The sequence below is a fragment of the Homalodisca vitripennis genome, chromosome 4, assembly GCF_021130785.1.
Source record: "Homalodisca vitripennis isolate AUS2020 chromosome 4, UT_GWSS_2.1, whole genome shotgun sequence".
Taxonomy (NCBI): Eukaryota; Metazoa; Arthropoda; class Insecta; order Hemiptera; family Cicadellidae; genus Homalodisca; species Homalodisca vitripennis.
In genome coordinates this window covers 134,523,217-134,548,946 of record NC_060210.1, presented here as the reverse complement: position 1 = coordinate 134,548,946, position 25,730 = coordinate 134,523,217, and the positions used below count along the sequence as shown (strand labels likewise).

Below are 25,730 nucleotides of genomic sequence, written 5' to 3'. Positions count from 1 at the left end.
GTTACAAGAAATGCTTTGGAATATAATCGTTTTCAGTTTTGTTAATCAAATAAATAAAATTATTTAACTCCTTTGTGAAAAAATTTAAAACGTTTCATATCATTAAAGGTTTAGGACAACAAAATGTCCTTTATCTAAGCAAACACTAATAATTATAAACGGATTGAGTTTATTTTGACACACACACACACACACACACACACACACACACACACACACACACACACACACACACACACACACACACACACACACACACATATTTTTTTTAAGAGAAAAGAACCTGAAAAATGTTTAATAGCGAAACTCTTTTATATAAAATGTGTATTGTATTCATTCTGTCCAATAACATCATGTTTACATTAAAAGATATTTCAATCGCAAGTAATATGTTTTTGAATTAATATCAAATTGTTGGTATGAAAAATAAATATAAGAAGTTCGCCAAAAAGGAGCAAGGACTTAGATCGAAACACGATTTTCAAATCTGTCAGAAACTTGTTCTAATTTGGAACCAAACAGGAGTTGAGGAAAATAAACTTTTATTGTATTGTATTCCGTACACTTATACTATATGGGAGCTAATGGAGGTTAGTAGAATCTATGTGTTGGAATTTTCTCCAATCATGACAGTGCTTCACAAGTGAATTTTGAAATTCTTACGAGCTTGCTGGTCTCAGTGGTGACGATTACAGCACGCTACGCCGCGCCTGCGGTAACAGGATGCAGAACCACAGTGCAGGAGTGTTCTGGTTCAGCCATTCCGCCAGACCCAGTGAGCAGTTATCGGTGTGCTCACTGGCTAGTTCCTTCTTGGAGCGCGTAACCGATTCCTGGAGCAGGGACCACCTAATAGAGCGGAATGTTTAGCCAATTGCGGTTCAGCAGCGGTCATTGCCCCAAGCTCATTATGATTGCCGCAAATCGTTCCGCCAGTTCTAAACGAGAATCAGAAGAGCGTAGTTAATGAATATCGACGTGCAATATAACCTCATTATTTTACACAACTATTTCAGTACGAAACGTTTTGAAAACTCCTCAATTATAAACATTGTCCGGAGCAATTAGTAACTTTGAACTTGACGTCCTTTGATTATGCAAGAGGAAAAAAATGTTACATAATACTTGAAACTGATGCAATTGTGATATCTAATTTAACATTCTCTAGTGGTTGCAAAAAAACTTGGCTGTTTAACTATTTATTTGTCTTAGAAACGCAACTTTTTCTATTTATAGAGTATGATTGTGTTGGCAATTCTTCCTTAAGCTTTTACATAAGCTCGTCCTGCGTTGATGCACAAAACTTTAAGGAAGTAGGCGTAATGCTTTATATTAAGTTTAGAATCGCATTTTGATGCTGAGCATTAGCGAAGCACATTCATTCTAGGAGCTGGAAACATGTTATTTCTGTATGTTTTTCTATCTTTCTGTCTGTCTGTCTATCTGTCCGACCGATATCTCAGAAACTAACTGACTTTAAATTCTACGTTAAGCTTTATTTTTATATAAGCAACATCAAGTTCGATTATGTTGCATGTCAGTCCATGGGTTTTGGCTGAGCGTTAGTGAATATTTTTACAACGAGTAAATTGCTAGATACATAAATATTTAACAAACTAAGTACAATCATATGACATTTGAACATGCGAGTAACACATGTATCTGTGAAATTGAACTTTTGCATGCAACCTCAGCAAAGCCTGTTAAGTGACACGTGATGTGACGTATTCCTTCTCTGTAACTTATATACCATCATTTAAATGAATTATTCATGGTTGAATAAACTTTCCAAAAAATAAACGGAGCAAATCGAGAGAAACAATGGATAACAAGCAGATAGTAAATATACACTGCGCAATTCAACGCAGGATGTGAGACATAGACTGTGATAATACCGGAAATGTCATTCTGATATGTCGTGACCCTTAAAAAACAGAATATTTTTAACAAAGCATATCCTTACAAAAATCCTATATTCTAATCACAACATATATCTACCACAGTGACAACCTAAAAATAACTTTACAACAACGTAATACGTTAAATAATAATCCATGAAAATATACTGGAATTACTATTAATTTGGATGCAGTAAATTCTTTATTAATACACAAAGTTTATTTACAGGTTATAATGACGCAAATACTGAATTAAATTCTAACAAGGGCTAGGAATATGTTTATGGTTAAAGTTAAACTATTCAGTGTTTAAAGTAATTTATTGTAGAATTTATGAAAAATCAATACCACTTATCAGATATCTGACATTCATTAGTGTTGTTCAATAAACTTTACGAAGGAGTATTTTTTTAGTTTTCTTTACTTGCTTTAATTGAAGAGGCAATGTTTCAAGAGTACATATTTAATATACAAAGTTCTATAATAAATAAATTACTTAAGAATTTGAATAACTTTAACCTTATTTAATATCGTAAACAATTCCTAATTTCTTGATGGCAGGTTCATTACAAATTTCTAGCTTTCAAATAATTTGCAGAACATTATATGTATGATACATTTGATCTACGAATGTGCCCTTTTAGTGTTTTCTGTGCAAAAAAGTATGTTTTTTAAATATTTTGTTTTATATTAATATACAAGAAAGGTACAAACCTATATTCAGGATTTTAAAAATGTAAATAAATATTACCTAAATATATACTTATTTATATTTAAATATATAATTATATACTTAATTTTTAAAGGGAAACCCCATACAACAAGACATGCTGTGTAAATATACTGTAGATAAATTTAGATGAAACACGAGATAAAAAATCGATACATGAGGTACAATATTTTTGTCGTATTTAATCATGAAACACAATTTTTCCTGCACAGTAATAAAGAGTGATTTGATAGTCCTCACAGAGTCCTCGAATTCCTAGACGTTTTGCTGTGTGTAATAAAATCTGTCACATCTGAAAATAATTTTAAATCAAAATTATTATATTATAAATTGATGATTCACTCGTGACTTTTCTTTTCGTTAGTGGATACGCAGTAAACGTCAAGAAAGGATTGCAAGAACATAGTAAGCTACGAAACGTGCCCGATACGCTTCACTCAAATTCCTTTCCTCTCACTACGCGGCATCACAGAGGATCTGTGGCGAGATTGTCGGTACCAAGTTCGAGTCGAGGGCCAAGTCTATTTCCAATCTTTCCGCTGTGACAACGTGTTCCGCATAAAACATCTTTGTCAAGACGTATTTCGCAAATCACTCTAACAGATCCAAAAATAATACTCATTTGTTTGTTGGAAGTCTAGCAATTTCGCGGTATTTTCTTTTATGCATCAATTCCAGCCACGAACTAAACTGGCAGGAGAGAGTATCCTTTTCGCTACTTAAAAAATAATTACCAGTGTTCCTAGAATAAAATATGTATAACAAACTTACATTCACCACCATCAAACACACCATGGAATAATTATTAAAGTTTATGAATATCATAGCAATAATTAACAAAGAATAATATACGTGGACTAAACTGGGATTTTCATTAGCTATTATTAGTTTATTTTATTTTCCTCATAAGTGTTGTGAGTAAGAGTCCGAATTTCAATGCCATTCATCAATCTGACGTCTGGAATGTATTTCAGATGATTGATAAGAAACACGCATGCCTTATCATTGGGTTGTTGATGATTCGTCTGACTCAGTCCTCAAGAGCTCTTCATCTCATTAAAATTCATATGACTCAAGTAGGCTACCTGGTCTAGAATTTTCTACGTACTAATAATAAACACTCGTTGTTTCATTAGGTCATGAAGTCTATCACATTCTCTTGCTTATCAACTGAAGTCCTCAAGAGCTCTTCATCTCATTAAAATTCATATGACTCAAGTACCTGGTCTAGAATTTTCTACGTACTAATAATAAACACTCGTTGTTTCATTAGGTCATGGAGTCTATGATATTCTCTTGCTTATCAACTGAAGTGGTCAAGAAATATTGAAGCTTGATATAATATTTCCAAATCTTTTTTCATCACTGATATAAACCTTTCGTGGCCATTTTAGACTGCATCTTACAAAAAAGAGATCAAGAAGAAATACATGAAAAGACATGTGTCTGTTCAAAAAGAAGTCGTTGGAGTTGTATTTTTTTAAACTAGTAACATTTCAGACTCAGTAATGTAGATCAATCGGTTTCAAACTACGCTTAATATCTATCTTTTGATCTACGAGGGTAGCGGTCAGATCAAGTGGCAGGTTCTTAGCGGACAAAAACTCATCCTGAGAACTGGTTGTGAATGTGTTGTCGGAGTAACCGGTATAAATACTGATGGGTCTCTGTGTTCACGATCCAGCGGAAACGCACCTTCTGCTGACCGTTCTTCAAGGTTGTGGTGAAACGAACTGGCGGTTTCCCCAAATCCACAATGTTCATTTAAGTCAGAGATGAAAGGGACAGTCAAATTAAATTTCTTTCCATTCTGAGACACAATTTTTCAAACAGAGAATGTGTCTATGGGCTAATTAAACTACGAGTGTGTATTATTACTATTTAGAAGGTCTAGATCAGATACTTGAATCATATGAATGTTGACATGAAGAGCTCTCGAAGACTGTGTCAGACGAAACATTGACAAATGTGCGTGATTCTTATCAATCATCTCAAATATATTCCAGATGTCTGATTGTTGAATGGCATTGAAATCAAACCTCTTATATACAACTTATATAAATAAACTAGTAATATCCGGTTTAATGCTGAAAATAAATATCTCAGTTTAGACTATTCATTTACTCTATTCTATTTTGTTACCTAATTACTATTAAAGTATTCAAACCTTCAAGTATCTAAGAATCCTGTTGAATTATACGTTGACAATTACACCAGAACAAAATTTCGTCCCTTGAAGCGTTAATGTCACTTTTCTTTGGAAGTGTTACATTCTACTCGGTAAAAGTAATAGCAGCTTGTGTTTTAGAAACTACTTGATAGCTTCTAAGGTAACATCTGGAAATCATTCCCGCAGAATCTTACCCAAGGTTCAGCTGAGAACAGCTGCAGAAACAATCCCTTTGTCCGTGTTGGAAACATGGAACTGGTTTTAAAAATTCCAAATTTGGATTGTTGGGCTTGATTGGAATTTTCCTTTTCTGGCAGGTCTGACTGAGGTTTCTGAGTTCAAGAAGATGAAACGATTAGTATATTATTGTGAAATCACAAATTCGCAAGTAGATTTATTAATAAAACAAATTTAATATGGTACAAATATTTGTTCTGTTACTTCAAACTACGCAATTAAATGATTCGAAAATGGATTACAAAACACAACTATATTTAAACTAGGATTAAATATAACGCTACTAGTTTACACGTGTTTAGTATGAAAACAATTAAAGAAACGAATTAAATGATTATATATTATTTAAGATGTATTTTCAGAATACTACTAACTACACAACGAATACTCAGAAATTTTAAAATTTAGAAATATGATATGCCTCAAAAGTAGAGTGGAGTATCATAGATTAGTTTGAAATGACGTCTGATGTGATATAAGTTTTACTTGATACAATGAATATTTTATGCGAAACTGGCATATTAAAGCCTTACAGTATTGAACACGTATTGTAGTTTAAACAAAGATTTATGATTTTTATAAATATTAGCGTGGATTAGCTTTTTTGACATCTAGACTCTCCACAAAACCTCTTTTCTAATTTAGAAATTAGCCTTCAATATCTCAAAACCAAATTTTTGAGATTCTGTCATCTTTACTTTTCAACCATTCATGTAAACGTATTGTGGCCAGATATACGTAAATCTTATATTTGTATCCTAGATAAAATACGAAAAAAATTATACTGACTTAGTTTATGTTTGTAAACGTGTACCTTGTGTAAAACAAAATTTACTTAAACTTAAGTTAACTTTTTTTCAAAATAAGAATGACCAAAAATTGAAAACTACAATCCACAAAATAAAGGTTTGGAACAGTTGGCATGGACGTAAAAATGCTCCTTAATTTTGATTAACTGTCTGTTTTTATTTTAAGAATAGCAGCCATAGACATTAATAGTGGTTATTACTGGGGACATTCGCTCTGGCTGAGCGACTGGCGGTAGTCCAGTGTCGCCCAAGCGAGATCATCTCCCTCGCACCACGAGTAAACAGATCTCACTCGTGTTTACTTTACGGCAGGGAACTCTGTCATCAACATCAACATCTAATTGATTAGGACTGAGTTTTTAGTGTGACTGACTTTAATAAAGGATGAGCTTGCTGGAATAAATTCAGTGATATTCATCTCCACAGATGGGTATCTTCAGGAATAATCGTAATCCATTCTGGAGACTAACCTAGACGTAGCTCCTGAACGTATACACTTTATCTATCCTGTCTTAGCTAAGGACTATTTTCCAACTTTGGCACTTTGTACAAGAATGGAAAGTTTCCTAAGGAATATCTGGTCAGTTGCTTCAGTGGTTCGTATGAGTCCTGAAAGTGTAAACTAATAGGGATGTAGATAATACTTTCAGGATTCGCAATAGGATCTTGAGGTCCAAAAACTTTAAATTTTGATGGTCACAACGAAATATTAAGTCGGCTTCCGATTCTAAATGGAAGAAGAGATTTGTTCTAAAAGCACCCTAAAATGAGTCATAGAATACAGAAATTACGTTGCAGACTATGTTGGCTGTTTACTGACAGTGAGCGTCGCGAGATTTGTCACTACGTCGTGAAGTTCATGAGTATGCAACAGTTTCGTAACTGAGCATCAGGTGATAAGGCAGGAAGAGTCAGTTCTAGAAGTCGATAGTCTGGTCTGAGAGGTTAGTGAGGAGTCGCTACTTTACATCTGGAGCTATTCTACACTTAGTTTTTCGTGACATAACCACAGTAGTAGGATCTCACTATGCGTGACTACTGGGCAGGCAGTATCAGAAGCATGGCTTCTTCAAGTAAGAGCGCAAGTAACTGTTTTGTAGGTTTTGCAATAAATTAGAGCCACATTAAAATACGGTACTTCAAATCTTTTAATAATTTTTTTAAATTTATCTACTTTTAAAATAAATAAATAGATGTAACGTAACTTTGTAAGTGGTTTAGATTGTTCAGTTTTTTCAATTACTAGGTTTTAGATTTCTGTTCGTGATTCATGTCATTTATGGCTTCTGATGTATGCGTTTAATAAACGTTGTAGCTCAGGTAAGAGGTAAATCGAAAGGTTCAATGGAACTCAGTGATTAAACATAAACTAAAATATTAAGTAAGAATGATGCTTCACTGATTTAGTTTCGTGTACTATTTAGAAAATCAAAACTTACCAAACTGTATTCATGCAAGCCATGCAAATTGTAATTCAATAAAAAGCTGTGTTGGAAACAGACTAGTTACAACATTGACAAGGCCAACTTTTCTATGCATTCCTAACCATCTGCGACTCCCTGAAGGACACCTACTTTGCATACGTTTTAAATTATTTATTTTTAACGATGAACGCAAATAGCTTTCTGTTTTCCTCTTCAAAAATCGTCCAATAATCTACTACACCATTAATGTTTTTGCGTTTCCTACTTAAACTTTGACAAGTTGAGTAAATGTATTTATTATGTAATTTTGACAGATGACAATTCTTACATGCTTTCAAAAGTATTTTCAATTTAATTTTGAAAATTTTATAAAGCGGTATTTTAAATATGTTCTATTAAAATGAAATAGCAACATACAAACAATATAAATAAAATAAGTTTTTTACTGTAGTTTAATCAAAGTAATAGAAGATGGATATTTATTTTGTTTTCAAACTAGAAAAATGGTATGTACATTTATTGCTACAATTTGAGTAATATTTAATTTACAATTTTATTAGTTGATTTACGATAAATTGCTGTTTAAAATTATTATATTTATTTTACATTATTAAGTGGTGATAAAAATACGAATATTGTAAGAACTTACTAAGTAAAAGTAACAAAAAGACTCTCCTAAGCAGGTAAAACCATAGGAGTTTATGTAACGAAACCTTGTAGTAAGGATGTAGAGAAAGAGAAAGTACCCAAATTACATTAATCGACAAGATCATGTAATGATGATTGTTTCCGGTAGTAATACAGTTAGGGAGAGATGGGACTGCCATGTCACAGCCCTGTGTCTCGCATGTCAGACCTCAACTGTCTATCGACCTGTAGCCTATACTACAGTCTCTACACTGAGCCTCTGTAGATGTTTGTAGATAATATTATATCAATATCAATAGGTCAATATAAGTTCGGGTAATTTAGAAACGGTCAGTGATCAGAGGTTAACAGTTATATCACAGTTGTATCATTGTTGTTGTGAAATATAAGATACACTAGTATCCAATGTAATTTTTCTTTTTTATTAGTCCGAGTCCTCAAGGTGGTACAACCTGTTTTTGGTTCGGTGAATTTTGTAGAAATTTCACTCATTTCCATAATAACTTTCCCGAAAACTGAACATATAATTAAACGCCTTTTATATTCCACGAGGTTTAATTATCGGAGTTTAAAACAGGAATGTTTTGAAGTTTTTTCTTCTTGGCCGAGAAAAAAACTGAATGTAAAAGACATTAATTTTTTGCAGTACCAGTATCAGATAGTTGCGAAGTTGCGACTTCAGGAACCGACACGATTTTATGTAACTGAAGGAAATTACGTATTGTATCAAATTAAATTAAACAAAATTACTTTAATTTTGTAATACTAAGAAAATTATATATTTACGAAGAAATATCCTTTCACTGATTTCTCATATACTCTCAGCCTGTTTGCTATATGTCCCAGTATAAGATGTCCCCAGTGCTATTTTAAATGCCTAAAATCTTGTTACTGTATATTTTTTTCAATTTTTATTATTTAAGAAAGGTACCTTTTTTGCTGTGGTAAAAATATTGTTTTAATATTAATCCCTTCGAACACCGGTGATACTACCTCAAATTGAATTTGTGGAATGTTTGCATATTGATACTGGAAATAATAAAATTGTATTTTCCTCTTTGTGTAGACAAGATGGCTTTGGTGAAGGATCGCGTCGGGCTCTCTGAGCTGAATGACAACAAGAACAACCTTGGCAAGGCGCTGATAGCCGAGTGCGTCGGCACCTTCGTCCTCAACTTCTTCGGCTGCCTCAGCGTCATGAACTTGGGCGACCAGAGCACCGCCGCCGACTTGGTCCTCATCTCCCTTGCTTTCGGTCTTTCGGTTATGGCCATGGTTCAGGTATGCATCATGCAGCATTATTTTATATTCAAAATTAACCATTTTAATTCTTTTGTTGCTTACACAAAGGTTGACAAGAGTGCGAAAATGATCAGACCTACTGAACTAACATCAGTAATTGAAATTATCTGATAGTCTTACTTTAACTTGAGGCAGTTAAATCTCTCAGGTATTATTTTACGCACTTGTAGCTAATTAAAAGAGAAAGATGGTGAAAAATAAAAAAAAATAAAAACACAACATCCTCACAACATTACAGCAAAACAAATGGTAGTGATTCATTACATTAACTAATTATTTATTTACGTAAGAAACAAAATTTTAAGTCATAACTGATTTTCATACGCGTTCATATCGATACATTTCGAGTCAAATTTTAAAAATTTAAAATAAATAAAAAGTAAAAGAATAGCTAATAGCAGTTAAACCTAACTTGGCTTTATTAGTATTCTTTAGTACTTTGGCAAGATTTGAGACTGGCCAACTCACTGCCTGTTAGTATACACTAAACAGTATAGTGGTACGTGCCGTTTAAGACGGTCTGTTACATCAGGGTGATAAAATCATGTCGTCTGTCTGTCTTAAAAAGGCACAATTGTTCCATCATTACCCACTTCACTCCGCTACCCTCAATTTGAGTTTCCGGTCACTTTACTGCAATTGAGCAGTACATGCTTCACACTAGACTGCTGGGACTAATCAGTTCAATAGCAGACTATCTGATGTATCTGCACTACTTCCGCTGAGATCATTTCCTGCTACCGGATAAAGGAGAACTGTTCTTCATCCGTAAAAGGAAATGATCTCATTTTTCTGTTGCCATATAGATTTTCTGTTGTCATATAGATTGTTTTGGAGTTCTAACTGAATACTTTAGATTGTGGTATTGAACTTTATTCTCATCTTAAAAGTGGATCCTCAGATATGCGGACGGCAGCCAACTGTTAAGAGAATGTCGCATAGAGGATATACTTGCCAAAGATAAATATTAATTTAGGCTACCATGTGAAAAAGAATAATCCGAACTTGAATTTTTAAATTCAATTATGGTGTTATATAACAACAAATAAAGTTTGTAAGATTGTTAATCAGAGAAACCCTCGATAGTGTTTTGTACTGTTAACAATTAATAGGTGCAATAATAATGTTTACTGGTGTAAATAACAGTTGGGATTGTTCGTTCAACAAAATTACAATTATGCAAATAATATGCTCATATGGTCACTCTAATACGCACACCCACCGCCGTGTCTCCTCGACATTGAAACACCACACCTCCAGATTAACACCGCAGTTGCAACCGTGTAGATCGGGATAGAAAGCTGAAGCGGTCCCGAGCAGGTGCATGCCAAATCGAGACTGGTTCAAGAGATGTCTTGCCTTTTCAGGAATGATTGTCTGGCTTTAGTTTGCTCTGCCATATCTTTTATCGCACCTCGGCCTTCATCTCCTTGCCGGCTAACGCATTGTGCAACTTCTCCATCCACGCGGTCTGTACGGGCAGAACTTCGCTTGTTGGTCTCATTTAATGCAAATCAATGCCCATTACTGCTAAGTACGGGCGTTTAGCAAATCCACACGTGTGGGTCAATAAATAGTGACTACTTTAGAAGTCAATTCAAAATCACTGTCGAGGTGTAAGATAATACAGGTCAAGTACTCGAAAGTAATGGGGAATTTCTTTTAAAACTTTATTTGCAATTAACATGTACTGTATTTTATTGTATTAAGCATAAACTTTAGTTATTTGTGAATCCTTTTAAACAGCGCCAACCACTACAACTTGCTGTTGGTGGGCGAACTAAAATATCATTGTCGGTTTTAATGTTGAACAGAAACTAAAAAGATAGATTTGGCAGAGTTGTGCGGGCCAGGGGCCAACAGTGTTCTTGCCTAATGGACCAGGCAGTACCGATGATCAGCACAACCAGCGGCGCACTGGGTGTTTCCATTGTACTATTTATGAAACCGTTATTAGTACTAATGTTGAGTAATTTATTTACTACATGAGTCCTTGAAGGAATTTACAAATATAGGTTCTGAAAAATAAACAGGATAATATATTTATTTCTCTTAAATTTATATTGATCCCATGCTTAGCTAAGGATTTCCTACATTGCCCCGAATGACAATAAAAACCTGAGCGCTATGAAAAATATTCCTTAAGGTGTGCCAATCTGTATATCTGTATATGGTTCGAGATTTAATTTCTAAAGAAAAGTAAAATACAAATTCTGAAAATAAGACAAAGTTGTTTGATTATTACACGTGGTAGAAAGCAGGCACTTAGAAAAAAGATTGAAGATAAGAATTTGAATTTTTTACAGAATTTACGTGAAAGATTTCGGCTGGAGGAAATTACCGATATGTCTTTTATTTGTAAACAATTTAGTAACACATTCAATTTGTATTGAATAATTGTAGTTTTTATAGTGCATTTTTAATCAAAACCCCTATTTTCTTATGTCATACATGAATAAATAAATTGCCACTCCGTATAGCTATAGCTAATGTTGACACTTTAAACACTTTTAACCTCAATTTGTGACCGATTACACAATTCTTCAAATGTTGTTTAATGAACAACAATGAAAAAAATTGTTTCTACTTTTCAGGGAAGTTGTTTTAAAAGGAGTATGAATTTTAAATACTTGGAGTCCTAACCTACAACCAATTGCACCACCACAACTGCTTAACGGAATACAAATAAATAATAACTAATGCTGCTAAACAACTTTCAACAATTTATTCTAGTTCGTTAACCATTTAACGGAATACAAATAAATAATAACTACTGCTGCTAAACAACTTTCAAAAATATATTCTAGTTCGTTAACCATATTCATATTTCTCCGATATATTATTTTCCCCTGTGGAACGAAATGTATGGGTCAAAATAAATACTAAGTTCGACGGGCGGCCATGTTACGAGGTAGTGCTGGCGATAAGCTGTATAAGGCGGGAGCCACGTGGGTTTATCACTCTTATCAGTCGTCACTTCCCTGTCATCATTATCTCCTCATTGCCTCTTTGTTCGGTAACTGACAACTGCGATTGGCGAAGAAACCGTGTTAACCGCTCTCAGATTTGTCAACTGTTGCGAAATCCATCGGCCTTCAACGCGACAGGCCAGACTTGAAAAGTCCTTTGACTATTTTCGAACGAACCCGATTGACGCTTTCCCCTAGTTCTTTGACGTGTAGTGTCCCTGTAACGAGTTGAAAGTGTGTTGAAAGGTGAAATTGAATGGTTGCCAGCGAGACGTAACGAAGTACACACTTTCCTTATATAAACAAAAATAAACACGTCACATTTACCCCTAAAACGAGTATTTACTTATGTCAAGGAAGCTCGCAATAAGGTTATTGCAATTTTCATGAAATATGTACTGGGTCCTTTTAATGTTCTTGAGTGGAGACCTCACAAAATAGATTTACTTCAATGGTGACTATTAATATCATAGAGTCAAACATTGATAATGAGATATAAAACACAATATGATGAATTAATAGTCTAACATTTCATAATTATTTAAAATGTTAATACAACACAAACTTTATTAATTATTTTTATACTTAGGAAACAAACGTATGATTAACGATGAAGTACTTTTTAGGCAATGTCTAAATTTCTTTTTGACTTAAGAATCACTAAATCTATTAAATTAAAAACATGATGTAGAAGAAAAACAATTTATGGTATAAAATATTTGTGAAATCATTTAAAGTTTAAAGGTAACATTTCCTTTATTGAATATTTTTGAATATTTTTTAAAAGGTCTTTCAACGTGAATGGTATTTTTAATACAGCGTACCAAACGGGGTTAGGGTACAACGGTGTAACACATTTACAAATTTTTATTTACCTCCCAGGGAATCGAACCTGTGACGTCTAGGTTAAAAAGCCGCAATGTTACCCCTAGTCTACGATGAAATCCATTCAATTGCCAGCATTATCTCAAAATATTGTTAAATGACAAAAATGTATTATGTAATAGTATTTCAAGCAGTTTAAAGTAGTCATACAGAAATTAAATATGAAATTTAGGCACTAAGGTTGTTTATAAACCCGAGTTAATTTATTTCAGTATTTTTTAAAATTTTATCATGACATTTCTAGTATCTTTTAATGGTCACTTTCAAAAGTACATAGTAGTCGTTGAAAGTTATTTCAAAGGTAATAATGGTATGTTATTCCTACTGATTAAAAAAGTTGATACTTACAAAAAATTGGAAAGTGTTCACAAGTTTAAGATGAATTATTACTCAGAATTCTACGGAAAAAGAGTAAAAGTGTTTTCTATGTATTTCTGTGAGGAAAAATTCAAGGTCCCGTGTGCGTATTTGGAGCCGATTCTCTCGCCACCCCCGAATCTAGCAAGGACCTGATGTCACCGATACCTCCTGGGAGCAGAGGAACCATCCTGTAGCTAGGAATGTTCTCACTGCCATGGTCGGGTCAATTACCAACAAAAAAGTAGATCTTTTGTCGAGAAAATGTTGTTTTGGTGTTCAATGACCTCTGCCGAGCAACGTCATCCAACCTGTGTTACACAACTCGTATCAGCAGTCGATGCGTCGCGGTCGCTATGTTACATTAATTGGGCCTTTGTTACATGAGCAGTACAATGACACCTTTTACAATAAATTAACAATAGCTCCTTGTTGATAGCACAGTCTAGTCATCGAGCTTGTTATTGTAGGTGTGTCCATTGTCATATTTAATGGGTGTATTAAACATGTACTTGCATAAAGATGGAAAACTCTATATGAGGTGAACAAACTATGCTCGATTGTGAAAGCTATCTGTCAAAAGTTGGGAAAATATACGTAACCTACTTTTTAGCAATTGTTAAAATTCGTCAGCTTTATGTGTTTGTGTGTTTATTACCTATATTAGTTGGTAACTAACTGCATAATGTCTTATGCATTGGCATTAAACTAAAAAGACATCTTATCAATTTCAAAATATTTTTTATAACAAAGAACAGTAATAAGAATGTGCTTTATTTCGGGTTTTGGTATTATTTTCATAAAAAGTCCTCAACATTTTCAAATTTAGTATTTTGATTAGTGTAAATGAAATAGAAAATACAATTTCCGTCGAATGCTTAATGTATTAGTTACCGTATACTATTTTATAAAACAAAAGAATACGTTAAAATAACACGAATTTGTTGCAAAGTTGTTTTCAGTTATTTCCAGTAACAACAGAGTTCTTATTTCTGTAACAATTATTAATTTTTTACACAAAGTATTCAAATTTTGTAGTCCATACGCATTAGAGATGAAGTACCGTTAATATGGAAAGAAACTGTGAATATTTCTCATCAAACGATTGCTTGGTAAACAAAGTGACATGTTGATGACATGATTTGGCAAAAAAGGTTGTAACGACAAAGTTACTTTAATGATTGGGTTTGTCAGCGTATTGACAGTTTCTATGAACATTCTTGTCAATAGTACGATGTGAATATTCTAACGACCTTTGTGTTTAACAGGCTATCGGACACGTGAGTGGGTGCCACATCAACCCCGCAGTCACAGTTGGTCTGGTAGCGGGTGGACGTGTGTCTATCGTACGCGGGATCCTGTACGTGGTTGCGCAGTGTATCGGCGCAGTCGCCGGCTCAGCCACTGTCAAGGTAACTCTCACCACTAAGGTTATCATAGCGCAACTCAGCAGTGTTTCCTTCCTTGGCGGGTTTTATATTTTTGGCAACATTTGGTAAAAACACGACCTCATTTCAACAAATCGTACGATTTTGATCACAATGATGATCAACTTTTTATTGGCTTTTTATTGGTTAAGCTGTATTGATTGATATGTATATTGATTTTTGTCTCAGAGGAAAAGTCATACTATACATCTGTAAAAAGTCTTAAAGCATTTGAATTTACATAAGTCGTCTATTGAAAATAAGATAAGCCACGAATGTCAGAGAACAACAATGAGGAAGGAAGTGCCGAATGTTTTAAGTTGTTGTCTTGAGCAAAATTAAACGTTGATTCAAATCAGTTATTCCTTAAAATAAATCTAATCGGTATATTTTTAATTGGTGGATTGCACAGGACGTACTTTGTTTATTTTTCCTGTTCACAACTCTCATACACATAAATAATATTATACCATCGTCAGACAACCAGGTAAAGACTAAAGGTCAAGATGTAAGGATCTGTGTTTGGTTATCTCATGCTAATTTAAAACATTCATTTTATGTTTCTCTCAGTAGGTTTTGAATGTGTCAAGCTAAAGGAATATGATCTGAGAAAAAATCATTTCATATTTTTGTAACCATTTGGATACCCTCCTGTTTCGACCCGCTAAAACTAGCTCGCCTGACGATTGATTTCTTTCTTAGGGAAAATTTTCAAGATAAACCAGGCTGCGTGCTTATACGATGTAACTGGCTCTTGGCTACGCTTTGAAGAGAGCGTGTTTTAACGTAACAGAGCAAAAAATTATTTATAACTAGACTTGTTAAAAACAGTCACTAAGCTTGGTGTGGACAGAATAACTGGAACATGTCCAATAGTCATGCCCTAACTTATTAGAATCATTCCGAGACTTGTTTACCCGATATATGTTTCGAGTTACTGGAGCTCTTCGCTGTACGCAGCATTACAATAAACTTGTCACATTACAAACTTGAGCGTAATAAAGTTACAAGTTGATGCAGCCTTCTCACCAGTTTTTAAACTGATATTACGGCTAATAAGCCTACTAAGAGCCCTGGTTATGTCTACAGACAATGCGGGGAACCAATAAGTTCCACAATATGATTTTAATGCAGCCATACGGTTTAAATTGATTACGGCATTGTTCAAAGCTAATAAAAAAGTAATAGTGGTGTTGCGTAGTTTTGTGAATACGTTCTTCATTTGTTGAAATTTAAATTGGTTCAATACAATTAATCGTAATTAAAGAAAGTGTATTCGTTGTGATAAATGTAACAGCCATAAGAGAACTTGCAATGACGTAGCAAAATATAAGTTTCCGAATGGAGATGTGAGTGGTTCACCTTTCTTGGGTAGGTATTAGCTGTTTTTTAAAGCTATATTTCGCATTTAAAATGTAATTATATAGAATATATGTTTTCGGTTTGCACGTATATTCTATTTTAATGAGACTTTCTTACGAACCCTTTTCTTGAAATATTGTGGAAGAAATACTTATTTTGAAATATTTGGCTTGGATTAGAAAACGTCTATTAGTTATTTGCTCTTAGAAATTATTTCATCTAGGTACATATAATTTAAAAATTAAGGCTTATGTTACACAAACTAGAGTAGCATGCGATGTATTAAAAAAGTAAATACTCATTTCTGAATTAAAATTAGTGACATTAAAGTAAAGTGTTGGTAATAAATCGACGAATAAACACATTGTAACTGAATTCGAACAATGCTTTTTTATACACATAGTGCAAATATTTCTTATAATCCATGAAAACGTACCTACGGTGTAGATTTTGAACTAGATGTACTTTATCCAATTTGCGGCACATGACCTATTTTTTGCGCGAAATCAATAAAAGGATTTACTTTAGTTCAGAAATCGATCGTCAAAGCTCTAATTTTCGATAGTTGCCCAAACGGAATGGTACCTATTAAAAACATGAAACTGTTTTTCAACACATGAAACAGATCACAGTTTTAAAGCTAGATACGTCCAAAACAAACCTTTAACAAACATAGCTTGTGTGCTTATGCACTGGATATTGGATATCAGCTTCTAGATTAAAGGCATAGTTGTTAAGGCATGTGAAACTGCTGATGATCATAAACTATTATTGACTGACTCATGGCCGTCTGCAGGCACTGACCCCAGAGCCTTACCAAGGAGCGCTTGGTAACACAGCTCTCCAGGCCGACCTCACTGCTACCCAGGGCTTGGGAGTGGAGTTCTTCCTCGGGTTCGTGCTGGTGTTCGTCGTCTACGGCGTCATCGACCCCAACAAGGCCAACGACAAGGTGCCCGCCGCCCTGGTCATCGGGCTCACCGTCACCCTTGGCCATCTTGCCTGCGTGAGTATCCTATGCTTTATCTTACACTCTTTCTCACAAGAGTTTGCTGTTATGCTGTGACAAACCAAAATGTGGTTCAATACCTCCAATGAACTTTGAAATTACCACATAAATTTCAATAGAGAGTATATTTCTGAATATATGCAGTTCATTTCTATCTTCTTTTAAATTACTTGTCATAAATATGTTTTAAGATTCTTAACTAAAGCTATTCTTGATTAAGTAGAGTAGTTTATCAAGTTACTAACATCTCATCTAGAAAAGTATAAAACATTCAGTTTGTTTGTTAGTCAATTAGTTTTAAAATATATACGTTAAAATAAAAAAACATATAAATGTGTTCTTCTTATTTGTTTAAAGAGCGTAAATACACTGTTTATGATTATGTGCATTAAAATAAACATCACTTAGTTATGCACTAAAAGCTAATCCATAGGTTTCGAGACTCCTTAAAATTTCAGCAGATTTTATTCAATAATAACTGATGAATCAAAATTGTGATAATTTAATTTGATCGAAAATATATCTATCAAAATTTAGTAACATGACTATTGGACTCTATTGGCTTAATTTTCACTGTCATAGAAAACCAAATTAAAAGAAAGGTTTTCATCAAATGTGTTACTAATTAAGTTGGAAAATTAACCTGTTTTAAAGATACTTTGAAACGTTTAATCTGTATTTTTCTTTTGTTTTCTGTATCTATTTTTTAAATACATTATAATGTGTTTGTTTTAAAATTTGTTTATTCCACATTTCTCATACGGGTACTCATAAGAAGGATATATAGTACAGTTGTAAATAAATACATGTGGATTTCGAGATCCATTTTGTATTAATATGTAGCAATACAGTAACCTTTCATAGTTTGAAAAATAAACTCTTAAGAAACCAAGTAAAGCAAATTAACATCATCTTACCGTTGTAAAGTAGGAATACTTTATATTACCTTTAAAGTACGCTTAAAAATTGTTGAATTTAAAACAAAATAAAGACGTTTTGACATTTATTTATTACGTCATCGAAAATAAAAGGGATTAGTGTACGCTACACTGGTCTACGTATAGGTAGCGCCAAAGTAGTTACCAAAGTTGGCACGGTAGCGCTAGCAGTGTATTGGCAGTTGTACAGTATTCCGCTAGAGCGCTCTAGCACCCTCGCAATGTAGTTTTAGCATAATTTGTATAGGCGCTCTTTAATTTGAATACTGCATTGAACACAATATTTATTTTAGTTTTTCATTATTTTATTATATTTAATTTGTGTTGTTAAATAGATCGACTTCACCGGCTCCAGCATGAACCCTGCTCGCAGTTTCGGATCAGCTGTTGTGTCCTCCGGCTGGGAAAACCACTGGGTAAGTGCACTTAATGTTATTTACGTAAGCAGTAATATACGTCAGAATATTAATTGGTATTTTACAGGAGTACCCGTTTGCTTTGTATGCCCCATATATTGTGAAATTGATGAAGATTTCCATTATGAAATTGATCTCATACGTACTAACTACTAGTTTTGGGGTAGTTTAAATGCGAGAGTTATAACAGAGTTAAAAATACCAAATTATGTTTTTCACTTGACATAGTAATATATTATATGTCTATCTTGATAACCTTAAATCAACTGTGAGGCTTGTAAATATTAGATACAACAGAGTCATAAAACATTGCAATGTGATTGTAAATAATTAACCTTCTACATTAGAATGGTTAATTCACTCAATCATTAGAATCGAAAAATTGAAAAAAAAGATTTGTTAGAACTGAAATTCTTTATAATTAACCTTTGCTAACATTCAAATTCTATAACAAACCGTATATATACAACCTGCTTTATATTATAATAAAAAAACATTAAATAGAAAATAATGCACATCAATTATTATCAAATAATCAAATAAATTTCAATAGTGTAAACAAAATTTGCCTTAAAAATTCTAAAGATTTCGTTCTAAAATGCTTTTCGATTCATATTATGAACATATTTTAATTATTCGTAGTATTAATGATCATTATTGCATTGTGTAAGCATTTTTTGTGTGATCATTTCCGGTGTGGCCAATGCATATGTTTTGGACTGTTTATCAACACTTATAACTGTTGCAGATTTACTGGGCCGGTCCTGGACTTGGCGGAGTGGCTGCTGGACTCCTCTACACCCACATCTTTCAAGCCCCCCACGCCGAGTACAGCGCCGTCCACGCGGAGGAGAAAGAGGTACTGCGCGCCGTACGATCTCGTACATAAGGGTAACTTGAGACTACCGTCGTACTGCACTGTGTGTGCCAGTACACTGTGGCCGTCACTAACAAACCTTCTTGTCGTCTCCGGACCACTGAGTGGCGCGTGTTACTTTCTTTCTCTAATCAGCTGACTAAAACTCTGTTCTTCCTCTTTTCACTCATCTGGCCAACATCTTTTATTTCTCTGTTCGGTCAGTCTTTGTACTCTTTTCTCTGCAATCTACCCATTATTAGGGGACAAACAGGACCTTTTAACATTGTGTGCTGTCCGTCCGCCTGTCTGTCTATGCGGTAACTGTTGATGGATAGTTCCTAGAAAATTGAAACTTGGTTATGGGTTCCTCTTAATTTAAGGTAGAACCCTATTGACTTTGGGGTCAAAAGATCACAGAACATTAAGTGTGTCTGTTAATCCGACTTTCAACCCATCTTTGCAATAACTCTTCATAGAAAGATCCTTGGGACTTAAAAATTGATATATAGATTCCTCTTGAATCCAGGAAGAACCCTAGAGATCGAAAACTTAAAGAACAGAACGTCCGTCTCTGCTATACATCTTTTATTATATTCTACTGGGTGGGATATTCCGCTTTATCGGTTTATTATAATATGCTTAGTAGGTAATTGATTAATAATTCTCTCCAGAAAAGAATGATTCATTTTTATGCCTCGCTATATCAGTATATCAAGTATGTCGGAGATGGTTAATTGGTGCAAGTCGGTTAAAGGAAACACAGATAGGGAGTTAGCATAAAACTGACCGGTTACAAATAAATTTGCAGGAGTACGTATGCGCTTCAACCAGTGCAGTAGTTGCCAATTAAACCACTCCAACTTCTGTACAAGAAATGGGGAAGGCAATCCAAAATCATTTCAAAGACAGTTTTTTTTTTTTACATACAAGTGTTTCTATTATGAATCTCTACTACTAAATGCTATCTTGTTTAGTGCCACGTGCACAATTACAAACAACTTATACAGTATATTATTTTATCTTATTTTAAGAATACGTTTTGTCCATTTTAAAAGTGTCTTGATTTATGATCAGGGTTTTGTTGAAGTACGTAGCTGTCAGTGTCATAATACGCTTTTGGTGCCAGGTTGATGTAACGCTACACTGTGCTGCTTAATAAGACTATATGTGTGCCGAAACAATCAATATCATCACATCGGTATCGATTCATATTTTTCGTACTAACTACGTAGATTCAATAAATATTTATAGTTTTAAATGTTCATAGATACTAAGAAATCATGGTAGCTTGGCTTTCAAATACAAAAAAACTATTCTATACTGTTTCTTATGTGGTGCAATGGGTTTTTTGTTGGAATAAATTTTGTATCTTACAGAAAAGTTTGATGAAGCGAAAATTAAAAATGCCAATTCCGTAGACAGAAAGAACAAAAAATGATTTAATGACTTCACGAGGATTGATATAAATTTTAAGCAGAATTTTTGGTCACCTCATAATGAGGTCCAACGTAAACCTGTTGGTGATAATTATACTAGCTTTTTACAATGTGTAGGCTATATGAAATATGACTGGAGAAAAGAGCATAACATGCTATTTACATACAACAAATGTAGTTTCCATAAAATATAAATAATTAAAAACGTGTAATTATCTTACATTATAATTCATTAAAAATATAATTATAATATAATAATAACATATAAATAGTAATAAGTAAATACAAATAACATAATACTCCCTGAACTAATAACTGATTGACATACTGTAAAATTTTAATAAATTTATCCCCAGCCATTTTTGTTTAGGCTTAGTTTCAAAATTTCCAAACTTTAAATGTTTTTGATTATTTGTATAGTGAAGTATGTTCTACTTTTTTTATCTTCGAGGACGTTATCTTAATTGCCAATGAATTTAAAATATAAAAAGAATTCCAACTAAAAATCTATTGTTTTATCGTAATGTACATTAATGTAAATTGGTGGTGGAATCAGGTACTGTGATGGCGTATAATCTGTGTGTTGTGATAGAACCCATTTTGGAATTTCGACACCTGTAGTTAAATAAAACAAATAATTAAGGGTTGTAATTTGTTTAATACTATAAAGCGGTACAGGAAGCTTAAACGCAGCTTAAGGTCGTTGTCCTGCTTAACATCTGATGGTAATCTAAATGAGGTATCAACATGAACACAATAAAATGTTTCAGGGTTCGAAATCCATTAAGGGCTCTATCATTGACCTCGTCAAGACGCAGGTTAGCTCTGCGACTTCTATAGCGCTTCTTGTCTGATTCTCTGAGACTCAAGTAGCAAGTGTTAATATGTAGTAAAGAGACATTATTCATTCGGTTTTGGTATGCCATTCATATAATTACCGTTCATTTAATTCATGTATGTAACCAAAGCTAAAGTAAGCATATAAGAGGTTATTCTGAGATCTAAAATTAATATCCTTCAAATGTCTTTTTGTATAATCGTGCTAACTAAGATTTGTTGTGGTAGTGGTCTAAAACTTACAATATACACATTAATTATTAGTAAACACTTCAAGTTAACATAATGTAATACATTTTTACTTGTCTCAGCAAAAGCAAAACACCGTACATACAGTTCGAGGACTTTAGCTGTGCGCGTAACCTTGAGTGTGTGGTGATAGGCGAGAGGGGTGGCGGGGTAGCATTATGCGCTGCGTCCCGAAAACATTTCCTGTGACTCATGGATAAACCCTCCTTTCAGGATTCGTATTGACCCAAATAACTAATCACACTCACTACAATCAGTCTGTTTTGTGACAATGCTGATTGTGGTGGAATTAAATAACAAGAGAATACCAAATAATAGCAATACTAGGACTTATCCTTTTTTCAGTTGTTATGGTGTTGTTTAACGTGCTTTTGAAAATAATGTATTTGTCAATACTAATCTGCAAATCGAAGTAGTGAATTTAAAGTCTTTAAAGAGATTGTCGCGCCTTCATCTCAGCGGCTAGCACGTAAACGCAACCCGCCACACAGATAGCGTTTATTTGTTGAAAGGGTAGTATTTGGGCCCTACGAGCACAGCTAAATTCCTTCAACTGTATGTTAGTATGGCTTCTCATTAGAAGTAAGAGTTACGACTAACCATGCAGCACAGCTTTAGAAGAAATCTAATGTGGGTAGGAGTTAGTGAATATTTTTAATTTGGGCCTTGTACATAAAATAGTTTGCTCTAGATAGAGAATTAAAAAAATTAAAAATTAGAGAATTTCATTACATAAATTTAAAAAACGCGAAGAATGGTACAAAGCTACGTTATTGTTGAATTTTTAGGATTAATGCTGAAATTAGTACAATATCTAGAAATTGTGCTTTAAATGCTAGAAAGTAAAGTTCATTAATTCTTCTTGATTTGTTAGAATGTGCACAAATTTAGTTTAAATTGTTTCACCAAGCGCTAACAAGGGTTAGTTAGTTTATTTAGCCAATTTTGGCATGCAGAAGTTTTTTTAAATTTGACTATCTCTCGTACATGACTGAAGCAGTGTTTTTAAAGTTTATAATTTTATGTTTATAGTCATGTTCGAGTAATTCTGCACCAAGGACACTTTAGAAGATTGCAGAAGCAAAGATTCCACTTATACTGTACATACTTACATTCTTAAATAGTACATTCTGAGTACATCAAATCAAAACATAGAAAAACTGTTCATGTTTTATTTCCTATCGGCTACTACGCAGTACCCGGTTGCACTTGCTACTTGAAACTCAGCCCGCTACCTCTGATGTACCACTCCCACATCTCGACCGTATCTAACCTCTCTCACTGTTACAGCTGAAACGACTGGACGGCAAGAGTGAGGATGGGCTTGCCTGATCTGTGTTCACAGTGGACACGGCCTCCAGGCTCCAGAACCTCCGCCTTCTCCATCCCAAGATTACTCCCATCGACAACCGGTAGAGAACCACCACGGCCTCTTCCGTGGTCTGGAGTCTCCAGCGTCGGCCTACTTCCAAACTTCATCTTCGTCTAAAGTGTCTAAAGTGTTACCTCTAAAAACAGTGGTCAGCCGTCGTGAAGAATTCAAAATTTAAACAACTGTTCGGTATTTAATAATAAAAATCAAAACAGTGAGCGTTTACACTAGAAAAAAAATATACACCAAGAGACTATGAGATACTTGGACATAACACTGCCAACAATGAAGTCTGTAAATAGGTAACTCAGTGTTGTTGTACAGTGTTTTGTTATAATCAAGTGACCTTGACAGGTATTGTAGGACAATTACGGTAAGGAGATTTCCAAAACAGATGGTTTTATAAATCAAATCAATCGTGTTCCCATCTTTCTTACAATTACTTTAGTATTTCCATTTTCATGACCATTTCATGTAGATTAATGAAAGCTTGGTAGAAGCCCAGGTTCATGTAGCTTTGCATTGTTACTCTTTACATTTTATCACAAACTGTACAAATTATATGCCTTACTTGTTCGAATAAGTCAATTAAAAGTCAATGTAAGATAAGCGTTAGAGCATCAACTGTCATTTCATTGTAATATTCTCCATCCTCATCGATCACTTCATCATAACAAACACTAGGGTAGTAATCTTTGTACAAAACTGTTTAAACTAATAAATTATATTTTACTTATTTTTGTGTTTATAATTAAATCCCAATTCACTGTTGAAACTGATTTAGATTAAGAGAAATAGATAAAATTTATATAGATATTTCTAATAATTTATATTGATTATTATAGCTTGTATTTAAAATCAAGTTTTGGAAAAGAAAGTAAAGGATTTATGTCTCAATGTACTTTTAAGAAATTTTAAAGTGGAAAATCATGTTATTTTTATTAATGCCAGCTTTAATTGACATAAAATTTATTTGACATCTATTCGGGTTAATACACAACTAAAATATTTTTTCAAGGAGAGAGCGATTCTCTTTGACTCTGCCCATCCACATGGGCAACTGGCACACAGTTAACAAGGTCGATGGCACTGATAAAACTTTCTGCGGTCTCAGACAGGATTTCAACGTCTGCTATCTCTCTCTCAATTCAGACCCAAAAAACATCGCCTTAGACCGCTTGGCCATCGGCAAACCCGTAGGATACTAGGAGTCATGGATATTCGATATATATTTAAGCAACATGGTACAAAGCAACAGGTAGGTGATCCCAATGGTACAACAGGGAGCTTTAGAATTGACAAGTAGTTTTATATATCATTAATATGAAATCAGTCTATATGATTATTGATCACATCAATAATTGATATGACTATCACGGGGGGGGGGGGGGCATGACTCACCTATCTCGCTGCCTGTGTGTCCGCTGGATACCTCCATATCGAACTGACCTTACTCACTTTACATTTTTGATGAAGCATTATTTCTCTATAGATGATATCGGGTTAGATAATAGTGCATGTCACTTCAAGGGGTTTGGCTGAGCGTTAGCGCTAATACTTTTACATTGGTATTATGGGTAACCAGGAGGTCAATGAGACAATCGTAGAAGAAACAGATTTGTAAAACAAATGAGTTCAGTCATGTAGAACTGAAGTATTGCAGAAAACTTAATTTCTACATAGACAAGAATGCAAGAATGAGACAAAATTACTGTGAATGTCCATCCATGGGATTAAGCTGAGTGCCATAGAAGCCTGTCAGTAGGCTTGCAGGCTTCCACAATATATCTAAGGTTAGTTTTCTACATGACCTAGTGTTTACTGAAGTATTATCTACTGTTGACTTTTGTCCTGTTCATGTATTATATACACAATTTTTTATGGATTCCTCAAGTTGTTCTGTAGAGGTATAAAAATTGGCTGTACTTACGAGTAGCCTGGATTATAGAACCCCCAAAAGGTTTAGTATCCAGTAAAAGTAGAATAGTAGAAGAAAAGGAGAAATTTGGAAACCCGAGATACAGTTATTTGCAGTCCAAGTGTCAGAAACACTGCTAAATGTTTGGTACTTCATGTCGAGTGTTGATCAGCGTATGATTTAATTAAAACATACGCCGCTTTCAAACAAAACTCTTACTTAAGATTTTAATTTTTAATTCATTTAAATATGTGTTACTGTATTCCTCAAATTTACTGTATTATAATTTAAAAGTTCTTCTAGCTCAAATTTGACACAGTCTCCAATGTTTTAAGTTTTCAGCCCTTTAAACCTATGTAAAAGTACAATTAAATCCCAACTACAAATCATATGTGCTACAATTTTTCTTTAATTTTTCAATTGTTGAATAGTCGCTAGAATGTTATAATGGGTTTTATGATTAGAGTTGTAATATTCC

The 25,730-nt window shown here is 33.9% G+C and overlaps 1 protein-coding gene across 4 annotated transcripts in view; it reads left to right on the top strand.

The window, feature by feature from the left end:
- LOC124360213 (aquaporin AQPAe.a) overlaps positions 1-24,070 on the top strand; it is a 34,733-nt gene extending 10,663 nt beyond the window's left edge. Inside the window, exons 1-8 of one of the 4 annotated variants that reach the window (XM_046813623.1) lie at positions 6,779-6,917; positions 8,983-9,197; positions 14,698-14,841; positions 17,015-17,224; positions 18,501-18,581; positions 19,330-19,440; positions 21,647-21,694; positions 23,253-24,070. In XM_046813623.1, the coding sequence (XP_046669579.1) occupies positions 6,872-6,917; positions 8,983-9,197; positions 14,698-14,841; positions 17,015-17,224; positions 18,501-18,581; positions 19,330-19,440; positions 21,647-21,694; positions 23,253-23,294 (897 nt within the window). In that variant the 5' untranslated portion in view covers positions 6,779-6,871 and the 3' untranslated portion in view covers positions 23,295-24,070. Of the gene's footprint in view, positions 1-6,778; positions 6,918-8,982; positions 9,198-14,697; positions 14,842-17,014; positions 17,225-18,500; positions 18,582-19,329; positions 19,473-21,646; positions 21,695-23,252 lie in introns of those variants that run through there. The other 3 variants (XM_046813625.1, XM_046813626.1, XM_046813624.1) reach the window with 3 other exon arrangements.
- The last annotated feature ends 1,660 nt before the right edge of the window (positions 24,071-25,730 follow it).